This window comes from Ammospiza nelsoni, chromosome 6 (genome assembly GCF_027579445.1).
Source record: "Ammospiza nelsoni isolate bAmmNel1 chromosome 6, bAmmNel1.pri, whole genome shotgun sequence".
NCBI lineage: Eukaryota > Metazoa > Chordata > Aves > Passeriformes > Passerellidae > Ammospiza > Ammospiza nelsoni.
The window spans coordinates 8187362-8206088 of record NC_080638.1 but is presented as its reverse complement, the minus strand read 5'-3'; the positions used below and the strand labels follow the sequence as shown (position 1 = coordinate 8206088).

At 39.1% G+C, this 18727-nt stretch overlaps 1 protein-coding gene across 2 annotated transcripts in view; it reads left to right on the top strand.

Annotated features, from left to right (window-relative positions):
* The window catches only part of NELL1 (neural EGFL like 1), a 278091-nt gene extending 263410 nt beyond the window's left edge, over window positions 1-14681 (top strand). For both annotated transcript variants that reach the window (XM_059474163.1, XM_059474162.1), the window contains 4 exons: window positions 2213-2406; window positions 6999-7175; window positions 9420-9644; window positions 10870-14681. In XM_059474163.1, coding sequence (XP_059330146.1) covers window positions 2213-2406; window positions 6999-7175; window positions 9420-9644; window positions 10870-10920 — 647 coding nt within the window. In that variant the 3' untranslated portion in view covers window positions 10921-14681. The remainder of the gene's footprint in view (window positions 1-2212; window positions 2407-6998; window positions 7176-9419; window positions 9645-10869) is intronic.
* The last annotated feature ends 4046 nt before the right edge of the window (window positions 14682-18727 follow it).

Sequence of the window (18727 nt, the reverse complement as noted above, 5' to 3'; positions counted from 1 at the left end):
TTTCTATAATTGCTAACATCTGGCTTTCCATAAATCTGTTAAATTACATGGAAACAGAATTAGATTTCAGTGCCATAAGTAAAGCAATTAAATGCAACTCTGTAGGCAATATGGCTTTATCTTCATCTGTGAAATCCTTTTAGTTTTGAGCTGTGAAAGCTACCCTTCCGATCTGCACTGTTATTCTACTCCATCCTATACAGATTATAGTCAAGGAGCTCTTAATGTGGGAGGGAAGGCAGTATTGATGGTGCTTGTTGAAACCACCAAAGGCAACGTGAATACTTCATTTATACCTTTGTTTTCAACAAAAAATACAAGTCAAAGTATATTGAAAGGAAAATGGGAAATCTTTGAGAATGTTTTAAGTTTTACAGTAGCTGTTTGGTTATAATTCATTTGATACCAGTTCATTCATAGTTCTCTTTATGTCAGTCTTCATGCTTTTTACCTCCTGCAGTACTGTGGCACATGTTAAACAATGAACTACAAATTTTAATTTCTCTTAGTGCTGCATCTTTTTCACCACCAGTAGTGAATATTTCAAGCACTCAGTTATGGCTAAGTTGTGCACTAGAGCAACAATGTTCTTTCCTGGCAGTTCAGACTTTCAGGACAGCAAAATGCACCATTTGTAGGCAAGTGTGAGTGATGAGCAATTGAATCAGGCTGTCAGGCCACTGGGACCCTTTGTGCAAAGGACTGGCCCACAGGTTAGCCCAGGAGTGAAGCCCTGGGAAGGCAGTGAAATAAATAACCTCCAGCTTCCCTTTGGATCTATGAGCACAACAATGAAAAGTCATTTTCTGGCAGCCCAAAGCTTTGACTCGGTTGTGCAGGCTGATTTTCACATTTCATCAAATCCAAGGATGTGAGCACATTTCCACTTGTTCCTGGAGTATTTGTGAGTTAAAATCAGGAATTATACTAGCCACACCAGACTGAAGTTAGCGATATGGTTGTTGTAAAGAGTTTCCTTCAGCAGAATGACAGAATCCTTAGTCTTTTTAAGATAGGACACTTTGAGGTGATGAATTATGAACCTGTAGCAGCTGTCCTAAAAGTAAAGCCACTGGACATCACATCCTACCTAAATTAGACTTTAGGTAACTCTTGTTTGTAAGTTCTGACTTTGTTGGTTTAGAGGGAAGTTAAAAGTACTGTTGAGTGATAACGAACAGTTAAAATTTCACCCTAGCAATGTGGTTCTTCCTTGTAATTTCCGGATTTATCTAATGCTATTCTGGAACTATCATGATAGAAACCATCATATACTTCTAAAGGATTTTATTTTCCACCCTTCCTTCCACTGTTGATTACAGTTTTCATTGCTCATGTTGGAACAAAAGAGACCCACCATTTACTGGTATTTCATCTGGACAATTTGCCAATATATTGTTTAAGAAAAATCCAAAGTTATTGTCTGAAAGAAACACCAATTTTTAGTAATGCAATGTGCTTAAAAATCTAATAGCTTTCATTGCAAGAAAAAGAACACTGCATGAACTCTCTAGATAAATTCATATTGCATAATTATATTTTACCCTCCAAGAGCAAATTTATTGGGATACTGTAATTCGTTTTTCTCTGGTGTATAATCATTTTCTCTTGTCACCTATTCTTTGTGTCATTGCTAAATCATACTGCATAGCTTTAAGACATATTTTTTTGTGTATAAGGTGCCTCCAAGTTCTTTTTTTTTCCTTTTTTTTGCCAATTCATTTACACCTTCTAGCAATGGGGAAAGGATGCAACTGACTGCTTTATTATGGGGAGTGTTGCTTGTGCTAGGAAATTATAAAGAGTAATGCAATTCTATTTTGATGTAAAACCCAGAACAGAGAGTGGTCTCGTTAACAGAAAGTCACTCTGCTTGCTAGTTTCCAGTCACTGGGAAATGAATATGCATGTTTATCCGAAGGTTCCAATTTGTCACTGATATATGGTTTCACCAAGGTACCTCAGACTCAGCATTTACAATTCAGCCTGATGAGATTATTTAAGAGTTCTTTGTGGAATCAAAGTAAATGCTGAAGAATAACCTAAAAACCATCAGTGCTTTAAGTCTACCAAGTAAATATGGAAGCTATAAAAAGGAATGCACCCTCATCCAGCAACAACAATAAGCAATAATTACCTAATTCAGAAATAAAGCTTACCCAAGAAACGTGTGCCCAAAGCTTTTATAAACCTTTATATTGCTGTTTTGCAGATATCGATGAGTGTGCCTTAAAGATCCACACCTGCTGGAATGACTCAGCCTGTGTGAACCTGCCAGGAGGCTTTGACTGCCTTTGTCCCTCTGGGCCATCTTGCACTGGAGACTGTCCCCACGAGGGTGGCTTCAAGAGGAACGGGCAGGTGTGGACCCTGCGGGAGGACAGGTGCTCCGTGTGCTCCTGCAAGGTGAGATCCAGGGCTCCAGGGGCCTTTCATCCTCTGGGCTCGTGTCAGAAACCCTATTTATGCTGTTGGTGGCAGAAGTATTAGCCTAAGCCCAAGGCAAAAGGGAAGCTGGACACTGAAGCTGGGATGGGGATGTTCTTCTGGGAAGGCTTTTATTTTCTTGATTTGCTCAACCAGACACTTGTTGGTGGTCAGCCCTGCTGAGCTTTTACCATGTCGCCCTGTGGGCCAGAGCATTTCAGAGTGTGCCTTAGAGAGGGTTTTTTACCCATTACCCATTACCTTTTAACACAATGTGCAGGTTCCAGCATGCTTCCTGGAAATGCTGAAAACTGACTTTAATTTCTGTTTCTATGAATATGCACCTCTCAGCAGTGTAGTCAGCCCACTTCCTCTTGGCTGTGTTTCCCTGTGCTTGGAATGCATTTGAGTTAACTGGGTGAGAAGAAAGGTGGGAGCATGAGTGAAAGGTCAAAAGACCCAGCACAAGCACTAGTTTCCTCCAAGTGAAGAGGGGTGAAGTGAAGGCTGAAGGCCAGCTTTTTCCTTGGCTGTGTTGGCAGGTCTTCCACCTGAGCAGTGCAGCTCTCTCTGCTTGTTTGGAGAAGCCAGGTCTGGTACCAATGGAGGTACCTTAAAGAATTAACGTTTAGATCAGGGTGGGAATTTTTTGTTGTAGGTTTGTGTTTTTTGTTTTTTTTTTTTTTTCCCTGAACTTTGCCCTTTTTTTAAATTTTTTTCTTCATATCATAACCAAGTTAGAAGAACATTTGGCTCTGCTTTCTCAATTTTCACTAGTGAACAGAGGAATGCTCTCTTTGAAATCAGAAGAATTTTAGAAGCACCCTAATCTGAGAAGTGGTTGGTCTTTTTTGGTCACTTTGACCTGATTTGTTCACAGTGTGGGTAAAGCTGTCCAAAGGCACGGCAAAGCACTATAGGCCCATACATGAGATCAGGTAAGATTAGGTTTTGGCCTCTGTGAGGAGCTGAGGATGGAGCATGGAATTGGCCTATCAGTCTCCATATCTCAGTGCCTGGGAGCCCGAGAAGCAGAGGGGATCAGAGGGAAGGAGGAGTTTTGAAGTTTCAGGAAGCTGAAGGCCTCATCCTCTCTGTTTTGCAGTGGTGTAGCAGAAGGGAAAATTAAGCCTTCAGAGTGAGCACAACCTAAAAAGTTCACTGCTAGTTTGGGCTCAGTAGGGAATATGTTCTTGTGAGTTGCTATATTTTTTACTTCAAGTAGCCTCAAGCTCCCTAAAACTCCTCCTTTAGAAACTGAAGTATACAACTTTACTGAGTACACATCAAGCTTTTATGGTAATCTGGGGGAGCTGGCAAGCTTATGAAAGGATTTCTAGTCAGTAGGCTAAGCAGTTTAATATATGTGGAGACATCTGGTCTGCCTTTGCAGAATTATAACTATTAGTATTCACATTTTAGATCACTTGCAATTTATGTTATTTACCATTTCTCATTGCATGTATATCTTATGTTGAATGCTCTTACTAGTATATGAAAATAAAGAAATTATTAACTAGTACATGGTTTAAACTGAGCCTGACACTGTTGTTATGACTCTTACTATGTGTCTTCCTCACTTCACTTTTTCCCTCTGTGAATTAACACTTGCATTTCATTTCATTCCAGTAGCTGCTTGATTCAAGAGCAAATTCTTGTCTACAGCTTAAGGAAAAGAAGAACTCCTTATATATCACATCTCAGGCAGAATGGGAAGTCTTCACTGTGTTTAATGAAATACATTTTTATACATCCTGATAGCTTCCACTACACCAGACTGCTCAAACCTCTCCCTTCCATGCAGTTGCATGGAAAACTGCCCCTGCTTGATATTTGCAGCCTGCTCAGTTTGCAGTGAGGAAAAGAGCAGAATGTAACTAAACCATTCCTTATACTACTTTGCAATGATCCTGCTTACTTGTTTTACCCAAAAGATTGGCTTTTGTTTTGCTGTAGTTACTCTGGCAAAGGACAGGTGGATATATTCAGGTTGAAACACAGAGTTACCAGCTTTAAAATATTTTAACTTGCATTCTGGTACAAAGGAAATACATTAACCTTACTAAATGAACTACAAAGCTATTTGTGAAGAAGAAAACTATAGAATAGAGGAAATTATATTGCTTCATTTATGTAATGAAGCAAAGTGTCATTACTGAAGCACAGGCTATTTCAGTGTTTCACTGGACCCAGTGTCTTCAAACCATTCTTGTTCATCGAAATGTACATAAAGTTTACAAAATCATAAATTCTCAAACCTATAAATTAACACTGTTCTTTTAGTACATTAGACATGTCTTGTATAGTCATCTTTTTGAACGATTGTGGATTTAATAGACCATCACATTTAAGGCTAGAATTTGGATGGGAAGCTATTGTGCTCTCTTGAGAAGAGCAAAGCCTGGCTGTGCAGTCTGGGCTTTTGAGTCTGTCTCTGGTTAAGGCAGCCCTCCCTTGCCTGTAAAAAAGGCCTGGGAGAGGCACACACCACTGGGAGCAGGGGGATCTGCCAGGCTGATGTGTGTTCCTGAGGGTGAGAACCATTTGGTGGTTTGGTTTTTGCAGGGCCTGATTTCTTCTCAAACTGGCTTTGGGGCTCTGTGAAAACTTGGACCAGCCTTAACAGCTGTTCTCTTCTGTGTCAGTTTTTGCTTTGATAAGAACAATTTTATGAGCATACCTCTGATGCTTTTGAAGAATGTAGAACTGATTCAGTGAGTAAGGTGGGAAGGAGGAGGTAGTAATGAGATGGTATATGTTATTAGAAAGAAGAAAATAAGGTTTTCTGTATCTATTTCTCAAATTTCTCAGGGCTACTGCTGAACTGCAAAGATGCACATGAGATAGTGTAGCTTATGAGGCTTTCTGCCTCTGCAGTATAGGGATAAAAATGTTTTTTGGAATGTCCAGAGCTGATGAGGTTGTACACAAAACACAGGTGCTTAGAGACTAAACACAGTAGCAGTATATTATGATTACCAAAAGTTCTCTGGCAAAATCATCAGATTTTTCCAGTGTTCTGAAATATGGAGAGTAGAGGCAACATAGAACATGCTCAGGGAAACACAGAGTTACCAGCAGTGTCACCAGCCAAAAGGGAAATTTTGAAAACTGATCTTGAAGTTTTAGAAACTGAATTGCATTTAAGCAGATGGGCTGTTGTTAGCCATTATTAATGAGCACAGAAGAGGAGAGAGACTGCCACGGTCAAAGGTCCCTGGATTCCTGTCACAGCCCTGCATGCCTGGTGCTGCTCATCCTGACAGAGCTGCTGGGCTAGGCTGGCTTTTGATGTGCAGCTGGACCTGGCCAAACACACAGCCAAGGAAATGGGCTCCTGCCGTTCTGCCTTGTGATTTACTCAGACTGATGAGTAAGGAGATAAAGATTGTTTATCCCTGCTCCCACAGCTGAAGTGGCAATCTAGCCACTAGTACAGAATACTTACCTTGGTTTGATACAAGGCTGAACAAAGCTTGTAGAGTAATGTGTGCCTAAATTATAATGCACTAAATTATAATGAATTATAAGTTCTTTTATCTTTTAAGCTAGTGTACTGTAGACCCAGATGTGGGAGAGATACAGAGGTCAGAATAAATAACAAGTAATGCTACTGTGATTATGCTATATTTTGCCCTGATTCAGTCAAAGGGATCACCTTTATTCAAGTTATTTTCCTCACAGTGGTACCTTCAGTCAAAATAGTGCTAAATAAATACTATATGTATTAGAGTGGCAACTGGTTGAAGAGTTTGTTGATGTAACCAATGAGATATAAAATTGCTTCACTGTATTTCACTGAGATACTGACTGCTTTTAAATTCAGTTGGCTGGAGACAGGAAAAAATGTGTTGTCAGGTTCAGCCAGAATTGGATCCATGCACTGACAGAACCTGGGATAGTACTGGTATTTGTTGTATTATAACAGGCAAGATCCACTGCTGTGGTGTTGGGAGTCCCCAGGACAAGGTGAGAGATGAGAATTTGGCTCTGAGTTCTCAGAAGGCTGATATGATATATGATATTATATATATTATATTATATTATATTATATTATATTATATTATATTATATTATATTATATTATATTATATTATATTATATTATATTATATTATATTATATTATATTATATTACATTATTATTTTATTATATACTAAAACTATACTAAAGAAAGAGAAAGGAGACATTAGAAGGCTGGAGAAAGAATGAATAATAAAAACCCGTGATAGACCAGAGAGTCTGACACAGCTGGATGGGGATTGGTCATTAATTAAAACAATTCACATGGAACCAATCAAAGATGCACCTGTTGGTGAGCAACCTCCAAACCACATTCCAAGCAATCAGATAATTATTGCTTATGTTTCTTTTCTGAGGCTTCTCAGCTTCTCAGGGGAAAAATCCCGAGGAAGGGATTTTTCAAAAAGCATCATGGTGCCAGCCCATCCTTATTGGCGTGGAGCGCACTAAGCAATTAACATTTCCTGATTAACCGAAGCCGTGCCCTTTGCCGTGAGCCCCGTGCCCTTGGCTGGGCGGTGGCTGATGGCGGGCCCTGTGTGCTGCAGGACGGGAGGATTTTCTGCCGGAGGACAGCGTGTGACTGCGGGAGCCCCAGCGCCGACCTGTTCTGCTGCCCCGAGTGCGACACGCGCGTCACCAGCCAGTGCCTGCACCAGAGCGGCCAGCGGCTCTACCGCAGCGGGGACAACTGGACCTACAGCTGCCAGCACTGCCGCTGCCTGGTAGGAGCACAGCACGGTGGGGAGGGCAAGCAGGATTGTGGCTTTTAGCAGCACACACCCGGAGGCAGGCTCCTGGCTCTTCCGTCACGCGCTTTTCAACCCCAGCAAGATCTGGGGCTGTCACCCTATGAAATGATGTTTGGGTTTCCCTTCCTGACCTCACCCCAGAAGGTTGCCACCTATGAGGAGGGGGAAGCCAATGCCAAGAAATAAGTTGTGTCCATAGCACAAACCTTAGAAGGGCTAAGACATAAAAGGGCAATTCCTCAAACTACCACCCATCCATATTATGGATTTCAGAATCCATAATATTAATTCCAGGGATTGGGTGATGATTAAGTGATGGAGAGATCAGTGTCTAACTCCTCAGTGGGAAGGTCCCTTTCAGGTACTGCTCACCAGTGAATGTGCATTGGGATGATAATGTAGCATTTAGAGAGCCCCAGAGAGCTGAAATCTACATCATCAGTTTTTGCCTTACTGCTGAATAATCAGGTCTAATGAGAAAAATTGAGAGCTTGACAAAAACCTTGGAAACCTCAACACTATATTAATTTTAGCATTAGTCTGCTTTTGAGAACTTTTATGAGGTTGTCTGATATTTAATGACTTCTTCAAACCTTTTGTGCATGTGATGGAGTTGGTTGGAGAAGTTTCAGTTTTTAATTATATCTGTCTTGTCAAAAGGAATAATAAATTTAGATATTTATTTATTTGTTTGAATTCTGTAAATCTGGAAACATGGAGTGCCAGTGCCACTGTATTGTCACTATAGGACATGAAAAAACACAAGTGCACACCACTGTTCTCAAGGTGAAGGAAAAGGGAAGTTTATTTTCTGACTCCAACATTTATAGATTTCCAAAAGTGACCCTGGATTGGAGAATGTCAGTGCCACCTCTCCAATGACACTGGACAAACCAACAGTCCATCAACTTTCTCCTCCTCCATAAAGGAATGCAAAACAATGAGTTATTTACAGCAAGTGTGTGAGAAAGTTCACTACAAGAATGTCAACATCAGAAGGTTTAGAAAATCTTAAAAAACCAGGGTGACACTGTGTAAATTAGAAAAAAATAACCAAATAAGACTGAAATTACTAGAAAAACATAGAGAATAACAATCACTTGTTTTCTCATTAGACACTATAGATTATTCCCTTAAAGCTTTAGGTTTCCCATAGATATGCTAATTAGTGCATCAATGAAGTTCATTAAAATGATCAGTTTTCTATTTCTAGCTGTCTGTATAACACAGTCTTTATATATGTTACTAATCAAGAGGTGTCTGAGAATCAGGAAGGAAATTACATTCAAAGCTAAGTTGCTGTCATGAGGTAATTATCCATAATGCACAGAGTAAGTATTGAGGTTGTGGCTTGCAGTTTCTTGCCTAATTTTATTATTGGGATAACAACCAAACCTGTAAGACAGTGATGCCCTAAATCAGTGTTGTATGTAAGGTTCTGTGCAGTGTGTGATGTTCTCAGCATCTGAAGTGTTTACAGAGCAGTATAAAACAAGTTATTGAAGAACTTTCCAAGATAAATTTAGACACGCAGAGAAACACTGTGCAGAAGTGACCTGATGTTTTTGTCTTCTCCATGTCTCTATCTGCTAAATTGTTTCAGTTTTTTTTCAAATAAAAATAATAATAAAATTAAAAATAAATAAATGATGGAATAAAGTAAGTCAGTGGAACACAAATGGTATTGCTCTAACAATTCCTTTAGGAGCTGATAATAAAGTTGATATTGGCAGTTGCTACTTCAATCAATGTTCAGTGCTTCTCCAACATACTAAACTACATCTATCTGCAGTGTTAATTTTCTATATCTGCAGTTTTAATTTGCTATTAAACACTTGCTGTGATCCTGCAGAGATGTTTATGTGACCAGGAGTAGAAAGAGTGCATGAGTCTGCAAGGCAATCACAGCAAAAATTATAGTTTGTAGAAAATATTAGTACCCAGTATTTAACCCTGCCTTCAGAAGCCCCAAAGAACTCAAGTGCTCATGCTACAATGATGACTGTTGTTGTTTAGTCAGAAATCAACCAAATTACGATCTGCTACATTTAGGAAAATTCAGCTCAATATTCAACGTGTATTTGTGAGATCAAGCAAACTGAGTTCTGAACCATTCAGTTTGTTGCAATTTTGGGAAAACAATGCTTTCAAAGGGTAAAAAGTTTCTTGTTGGTTCATAAATGGCAGGTACAATGACACTTGCTTCAATGTTTATAGGAAGGAGAGGTGGATTGCTGGCCCCTTCAGTGCCCGACCCTGAGCTGCGAGTACACAGCCATCTCAGAGGGAGAGTGCTGTCCCCACTGTGTCAGTGACCCCTGCCTGGCTGACAACATCACCTATGACATCAGGAAAACCTGTCCAGATGGCTATGGGATCACAAGGCTCAGTGGTGCTGTATGGACAATGGTGGGATCTCCCTGTACAACCTGCAAATGCAAGGTATGGTGGGCCCGGTGGAATGGTCGTGGAATGTACCTGATAAAATCGGGGTCCTTTTCTTCCCCTGGAGGCTCACATTAAAATCTTTGGGGAGGTAAATGAGACCTGAGAGCCAGCAGAGAACCCATGTGTTTTCTGTCTGGCAGAGTAAAAGCAAAACAGTTCTCTCCTTGTTGAGAATGTTGAGCACAGATACGTTGCTATCTTAGTGCAACTTTCAGACATTCTCTTGAAGTGCCCTTCAGGCATTCTCAGTATGAGTCAAGAGTAACATTTCAGTAATTACCTAGTGTGGATGTTCATGAAAATGTGTATTACAGAGCTGGTAAGCTGAAGCAAAAACACTGCTGTAAAAGTTTCACCAGCAAGTACACAAGTTAAAAGGCATTGCAGCTCAGAGATAAAGGCACTCCCACAGTAGTGATGGGAAGGGCATGTCACAGTTTCTGTCCCCTGATCTCACCAAGATGTATTTAATCCAATGGCTCTCATGCAGGAGTGCAGTCTATTTCCCTTGCTTTGTGCAGTGATGACCCCACTGTGCTAATATCAGAATTATGAAAATGTTGTTTAGGGTTATATAAATGTTCTTCTGTTCACTCTAGGAGAGAAAGCTATTGCCTCAGGGCTTTAAATTATTGAAGGTAGCATTTCTGCCATTCTTTTGAGCTTTTTTTTCTGTAGATTTGTGATGGATTAAAAAAAAAGAAAAGTAAAAAAAAAAAAGCTCATTTGGGCGTTTAGTAGCTGCTAAATTTATTTTATTACATAAGATAGCTTTATAAATGACTGTGGGTTAGAAAAAGATACTTAACATTAAATTCCAAAGCTGTATGGTGTTTATGTTGCCCTCATCCCCTCCATATCTGCCATGAACCAAGAACCTGACCTGTCTTTGAATTTCAGACAAGCTGAAAGCTTCCCTGTGTGGATCACATCAAAATTCTCTCCATTAACGTCTTGCATGAGAGAAACCCCAGTCATCTGTTGCCATTGCTGTATTTTATTATGGGTATCACATCCAGGTTTCAAGTTCCTGTGGCTGTCCAGTGCTATTTGGCAAGGTTGGCCTCCTCAGAGAGCCACTCTGCTGGGAGCAATGTCAACACCCTGGGTGCTGGGGGAGGTGTTTTGAGGTGTTTTTAGGTGTGTCAGGGGTGCCCCTGTGTCTGCATGCCACAGCCCTTTGCTCCCTGTGACCTGCTGTGCTTGTCTGTCCGTGCAGAACGGGAATGTCTGCTGCTCGGTGGATTTAGAGTGTCTCAACAATAACTGACCTGGCCAGACTGGACTGTGCCAGGGGAGGAAAACTGCTGGAGTTACCACCTGAAGGAAGCCTGTGCGTTGGCATTTTATACACCAGACACTTACCAAAGTCTCCAAAGGAGGAAGATGTGTGGGAGTTGCCTTTGGGAGCTGTCATTATGCTCATCCCTGCCGGCCTTGTCGGGTGACTTCCAGTGCTGCGCAGAGATCAGTGGTTGCTACAAGTTTTCAGTGTTGTAAATTACACACCTTTCCTGTCAAGAAATTTGCAAATATGTTTAAATTATTTCATGGGTAAACTAATGCTGTATTTTTTGTTTTAATTTGTGTATTGACAACATTGATAGAATTCAGCTCTTCTTATTTTGAATCTAGATTTTACAAATACGACAGCCTGTGGTGATTTTGTCCCATGATATCACATACTTGGTTCCAAGGTCCCTGTTAGATGTATTTATGAAAATATGTATGTATGTACAGTCAGATTGCATAATACTTATATTTCACAGCTATCCAACATTTTAAAGCATTCAAAGGTATGGACATAATGAAAGTAATCAAAATAAGTCTGTCTTAAACTATAAAATTAAATGCCATGAACTGAATGAAATGGCAGAATAAGCACTTTCTTCTTCAGATGTGCAGAGCAGCAACAAGACTTCTACAGTGAGAAATGGAACTAAAACCCCATCCCACTGCCAATTCAACACATATTCAAGAAGGAATCACAAGTCATTATCAGCATTGTGTTGAGTATAATTCCTCTGGATTATACAGTGCTAAAAACAGCCAGAGATCCTTAAGATTATATAGTTTAAGTTGAGTAGTTAGAATTTGCTTGCATTTGCAACATCATTGATGAGTTCAGAATTTTTCCTCTTTTGTGTTTAATAATGATGTCTGTCATCCTCAGTTACTGCTGCCATAGTGACAAAGTGCAGAGGCACCTGTTCCAGCAGCAGGAGACCTTAAAGCCTGGTAACTTCCATTACCAACAGCTCAGAAGCAGGTTTTATCTTTTCATATTTTATGACATTCAAAAATACTTAAATTTACTGTGCTGTTGAGGACCTAAGTTTAGACAGGAATTGAAACCAAGACTCTTAGCCCTATATGGAGGTTAGAGCTTAGATTCTCTTCAGCAAATGTCTGAGTTTTCTTCAAGAGGCTAGAAAGTTTGTGGCATTAGAACAAAAATATATTTCTATGGCAATGCATCTACAGCTTAAATGTCACATTTTTAATGTGCTGTTGTGTTTTGTTCTGCTCATTTGTGTAGTGTTGTTTTCTTTTTTCTTTTTGTTTATTTAATTAAATACACTGAATATATGGAAAAGATTGCAGAAATAACTATAGTGGCTACAGTTTGGAAAGTCTACATTTGTGAGTTTTTCATAGTTTCATGAAGAAAATGTGAAACTGATCACTATGAAAGAAGTGTGACTATACAGTGAAAATATTAGTAGTTAAATGAAGTACTATTACATTTATAAGGGGACAGAGAATATAAAATTACTTTCAGTCATTCAGATAACTTTATTCCAATTTTTTAACCAGGTTTTGTTTTAGTTAACAACTTTGTGTGGTAAAGTTAAATTTATTTTCTTAAAAGGCCCCATCATTTTCAGCTAATAATGTATTGAGTCTATTTGCATTGCCCTGATGATTGTATAATAAGGGAAAGAGTTGTGTTTTATATGATACTCAAAGGATGTTTGTAAATCATGTCAGCTCATTTTGTATATCACATTGTAAAACCCAATGGTAATTCAGTTGGATAAGATACCCAGTGGGCTGAGATATGAAGGGGAATGATTTAAAGTCTGTGGGCATCTAAATAAACTCCTGTGTACAGATTGCTTTCCCTTAGTTTTATTAGCAGGATTCTAAAACACTGATCAATGTCCTTTCCAGCCTGAGCTCATGATGTTGCAAAAAAGGAGAAAAAGTGTTTGCCCAGAGGTATAGCATCAGAGTGGTAAGAAATATGTCATTTATATTCAGGCAGAATCATATATTCCACTCTGTCATATTGAATTTCTGACGCTCTGTAAATGGATTAAAGACAGTGCAGTCTCTGAAAATCATTCTTATCCCTTTTACCTTGTAGTAGTGAAGCCCTTTCCCAGGATGCTTCTGGAGCTCCAGATCTTGTTAGGATCATATTTAACAGGACCACAGAAGTTCACACTTTTCCACTGCAGACCAATTTTCTTCCAGAGCTCAAATGCAAATTAATTCAGTAATAAAACCCTTTCAGAGCATTTTATACAGCATTACGTGTCATTATCTCCAGAGTGATGCAGCTTGAATTGTTTACACAAAGTCAAAATATTGACACAGACCTGTTTATGTTGCATTTTAAGCAGTTGCCCTGACTGTGATGAGCTTTCCCTCATGAAGTAATTTGATCACTAGTCACATCCCATGTTCCTTCAGAGCACTCAGAAGCCCCAACCCCAGCTCAAAGAGCACTTTATGGAGGAAAACTTAATTCCCTGTGTGACCAAGGTGAGTAAGAACTTTCAAAACTTCTTTCTTGATGAAATTCTCTATTCCCTGTAAAGATATGGACACTAAAATTAAATGCTAGGAAAAAAACCCAATGTTTATTATAATAATTTGAGAAAATTCTTCTCTTTGTTTGGGAGATAGACAATGTCTCTGCTCAGGAGAATGTATATATTTTATATATGTAGTGATATTTTATATATGTAGTGCATATTTGTAGTGTAGTATTAACTTGAGGAGGACTACCACTAACCTCTGTGCTGCTGGTTAAGGGACTTGGTCAAAGCTCTGGCTAGAGACAATTGGAATTTTTTAGCTATTTCTGTTTAGTTATCCTGTGAAAGAGTATTTCCTCTGTAACCCTTCTGATGACAAAAAAAAAGTCAATGAGTGACAAACAGAAAATGAAAATTCCAGGTCTGGTAAATGTCCTTGTCCTCCCCCTTTTGGTAGAAAACTCAGCCCAGGTTGTCCAAACCAGAACCTGGTATTATGTCTGGTGAGGACAATGAGTTCTGAGCTCTGTTTCTGAGTGTTTGCAGACTCATCTCCTGAGTTAAGGCAAGTGCAAAGATTCCTTTGTAGTGGGGTCATGGACCACTCTGAACCCTGCTGGCCACTAGGAAGGGCAAAGCTGAATTAATTATTCCCCACAAATGCTGAACAATATCAGCCCAACTCACAGGAGTGTGCGTGGGATTTCTTAGTGCCTTGGTGTTGCCTCAGAAACCTAAATAACAACTGTCTTCCAGTAATATATCTTCCCCCAAGAGCTGTCAGTGAGTTTTTAGGTATAACTATGTACAAGATTTAATTAATAACATCTTTTCAATCAGATTTCAATGACAACCAAAATATCATCTTTTTTTTTTTTTCCTCTGACAGACAATAATGTTTTACAAAACAAAAGGTAAAATGTCAGGAGTGATTACACAAATGGTAGAGTAGATTTTAGCAGAATTAAATCATAACTCCTACGAGCAATATGGGAATGTCTCTCATCTAATGGTACTTACATAATCATCATTAATGAGGGGTTTTTAAAAGGGCCCCATGATACAGTTTGATGTAAAATTTTAAGTGAGTGTTGTGATAAGACATAATTGTTTGAGGAACATATTCTGCCAGTGGAAAAATGTGCCTGCCAACAAGCTCCTCTTCTTCTTAAGGTACATCTTTGGAGCTCATTGAAATTTAAATTGGTGTAAGGAAGATTCATGGGAGTATAAATTAAAAAAAAATAAAAAGAAATTTAAAAGATCCAGTCTGGGGTGTCTGAATGCTTCGTATCCAATTCTTCTCTGGTAGAAGTCAGCAATAATTCTGGCTCAGCTGTCATTGACCTTGGAGCTGTTACTGAGCTGCTGCTATTGCATGTAATCTTCAAATTACTTGCAGGTGCTAACAGGATTAATTTTTGCTGCTTGCTACCAGTGGATAGTCCCTCTTGCATAGGTTTAGGTTTATGTGAAAAGGATGTGTATCAATAAGCTGATAAAAAGGGCAAATTCAGTGGTTTTTGAAAATTAAACCATCATCAGGAGATTGTCAGCACATGCATATATAATGCCAAAAATCATGCCCAGTGGAAAAAAAACCACAAGCAAACAAACAACCTACAATAAGATTCCCAAAACCACCTATCTGTCATTCAAGTTTTTTTACTGCTACTTCAGGTGTGCAGTATGATGGGTGGATTTCTCACTGGGAGCCAAATCTTTGCTTCAGCAGTGCCTTACACTTGAATTTTTGATTTCCTAAATTTTTACATGAGATTGTTTTGTGTAAGTGTTTTGATTGAAATTGAGTGCTTTGGGGAGTAAGCCTTCCTGTGCTCTGTTTGAGAGAGAAGCAGCTGCCACAGGACCTGGACTGATCCAGGCTTCTTTCTGGTGCGTGCCTCTACCCTGGTGGGGGAAAACACCAAAATCCCTTTGGGAAGGGCCCGGGGTGACCTGGCCAGGGCTCTGGTGTTCACTGGTGCTCAGGTGATGCTGTCAGTGCTTACAGCCACTGCTTCTGCAGGGCTGGCCAGCTCTACAGGAGATACACACCCCTGCTGATGGTGGGCTTTGGTTGCCCTTCTCTCCTCTGTCATTTCTTTCAAAGGACTCCTCACGTCATCCCTACACATTTCCCTGTCCCAAAGCTCTTTATGATTGAGGGCCTGGTGGTTGTTCATGCAGATCCACTCTAGGGAGGACAGGCTGAGAGGTCCTGCAGCCGATCACACCATCACTCAAACACAGCACAGACACCAAGGTCTTTCCATTAATTTAAACCAGAGCTGAAAAATCCTGTCTTCTAATAATGCAGTTGATTGATTGCTGTTTGATTAACTCTAAATCTGCTTTTCCTTGAGCAAGAATTGGAAATGTGCTTGATGTAATCCAATCCTTCTTTGCACTGGTTTCCCTTTGGCAGTATTAAATATGCAGATTTTTTTTTCTACCTGAGTATTATGCAAGATATTCATCCAGGTAATAGAATGTGTGTGTTTTGCTACTGCTGTGTCTCTAGACTCAAAATAGGAAATCCTTACTTAATGTCTATGAAATTAGAATCAGAGAATCACCAAACTATGTTCAGGTGAGCACTAATTTTAATTATAAACTTACCTGTTAAGGTAAGGATTAGAAAAAACCAAATATGTATTTTTAAAGTACCTATGCAGCTGGAGAGGTGGTTTTTCAACCTGAACACAGTTTTGTCCATTTACTCACATTTGTATTAAATAGTTAGCTGATTAGTGCACACATTTGTGATGGTGTTCACAGGGGTCCCGGAATGAGGGAAGAGACGAGGATCTGACTCCATGTTTCAGAAGGCTTGATTATTTTATTATATATACATTGCATTAAAACTATACTAAAAGAACAGAAGAAAGGATTTTATCAGAAGGCTGGCTAAGAATAGAAAGAGAAAGAATGATAACAAAGGTTTGTGTCTTGTACAGAGAGTCCGAGCCAGCTGACTGTGATTGGCCATTAATTAGAAACAACCACATGAGACCAATCACAGCTGCACCTGTTGCATTCCACAGCAGCAGATAATCAATGTTCACATTGTATTCCTGAGGCTTCTCAGATTCTCAGGAGAAAAAAATCCTAAGGAAAGGATTTTTCATAAAATATCATTGCTACGCACATTAGCCACACAAATTTAATTTATGATTTGCAGGACAGAAGACAGCTTTGAGAACTGCTAAATGAAGTTAGTTCTTGTGCAGGTATCCATACAAAAATAATATTAGAAACTGCTACCAGCACTTTCTCAAAATCAGGGGGAAATGTCTCTTCTATGGTTTGGGCAAGGCACTTTTGCTGTATTTTTCTCTTTTTCTGCTGTGACAGCATGGGAAGCCTTTGGAGGGTCTGGGCTGTAGAACTCAAGCCATGAGCCCCCAGTGCCTGCAGAGGAGGGGTGCCAGGGTGGGATGTGCTCAGGGGGATGTGCTGGGGCCTGGCAGCAGCCCTGTGGCACAGCTGTGTGTCCATCCTTCATGGCTGAAGCAGAGCACAGCAGCCAGCCTGATTCCTCTGCATCTTCCCCCAAAAAATCAGGAAAAGTCTGTTTGGAAGGTGTCTTCTGCTGATGTCTTAAACATGGCAGAAATGCCAGGATGTATCAGCTTTTCTTAGTGTTTTGTACAGCAGTGGTTAAGGATGAGCTTCCCAGGGCTGGATGATAAGTAAGGGTAGAGCAAAGCAGTTCTTTTCTCAGTGGGCTAATTAACAATGTCGGCAGGTAGCACTCAATTGTCTTTTGAATTTTGAAGTATTTTAATTAACAAAAAGTGATTGCTCCCTTCTTTGCAGTTTATGCTCTACTTTCCTTGAGAAGTAATATTATATATTATTATTTATAATATTTATTATATATATATTATCATATATAATGTATAATATATAATATATTATATATTATTATATATAATTATATATATTATCTATTATATATAACTATAAATAATTATAGAATATATATCTTATTATAAATAATTATATTATAATAATTTTTATAATTATATATATATATTATTATTTTTCTGATCTCTCTCATCACTGCAGTCTTACAATCTGAGCAGATAACACGAGGACTAAGCAAAGGAAATATTTGGTTTTATGCCTCTAGTAAAAGGAAATTTGGAATTGTAACTATCTTTTTTTCATTTACATGTCACTTTGCTTCATAGTACCCATAGCTAGAATTAATGCATCATCTGGGCCTCAGTCTCAAAATACCTGGTTTTTATTATTAAAGGAAGGCAGACTAAACCAGTTATCTGCCTTTCATGCATCCTTTTTTTAATGGTGTCTTGCTTTTTAATGGTATCTTGTTTCAGGGAAGAAGGGAGCTGTATTTGAAGGAGTGACTCCAGAAGTATTTTGGGGTGTGCAGGACGGTGTAAGTCACAAAGGTTGGCTGCAGTTCCGTATGCCTCTGGAGTTCAGGGGAATTAAGCTGAAGGTTTCCTGTCTCTAAGTATTGCTCAGCATGAAAGTTCAAAGCTATTTCACTTCCTGAATTAAAGCATTCTTGTAAGATAGATGGGATTATGGTGTGCACATATATATCCTCTACAATTGGGGAAAAAAGAAATTACCCCAGATGACTTTTTCACCTCTGAGTAGCCATCTCATCCTAAGTCAATTGTCAAATGTTTGAGATACTATTTACAGAGGAGCTTTTCTAGTGTGAGTAATACTATTTCAAGTGAAAATAGATGGATGTCATCTATTTCAGATTAGTTGATCCAGTGCAAGGATAGCAATGAGAAATGTCAGTCCTACACGTTCAAAAATTATACCCTAGCTGTGCTAAAATTAGGAGCTAAGTTTAAGGGAAACGTGTGTGTTCGAAAATGTACATTTTTCAGTGATTCAGGATTGTCAGTGCTGAACTTAGATTGTGCTTGTCAGTAAGACTGAACGGGTGCTTTGAGAAGGCTGATCTAGAACAGAGGCTAGTATAATAATAATCATAAAAATAATCATATTTTCTGAAAAATCCCTTTGCCCAGGATTCTTCTCCTGGGAAGCTGAGAAGCCTCAGAGAAAAATGAGAACAATAATTATCTGATTGCTGCTCCTGTGTTTTGCTGCTTTGGAATGTGTTTGGAGATTGTTTACCCACAGGTGATTTTTTCATTGGTTTCATTTGAGTTGTTTTGGCTCTTTGGTCAGTCAGGGCCAAGCTGTGTCAGGACTCTGGAAAGAGTCAGGAGTTTTCATTATTATCTTTTTAGCATTCAGTAAGCATCCTTTCTGTATTCTTTATATAGTTTAGTTTAGTATTCTTTAATG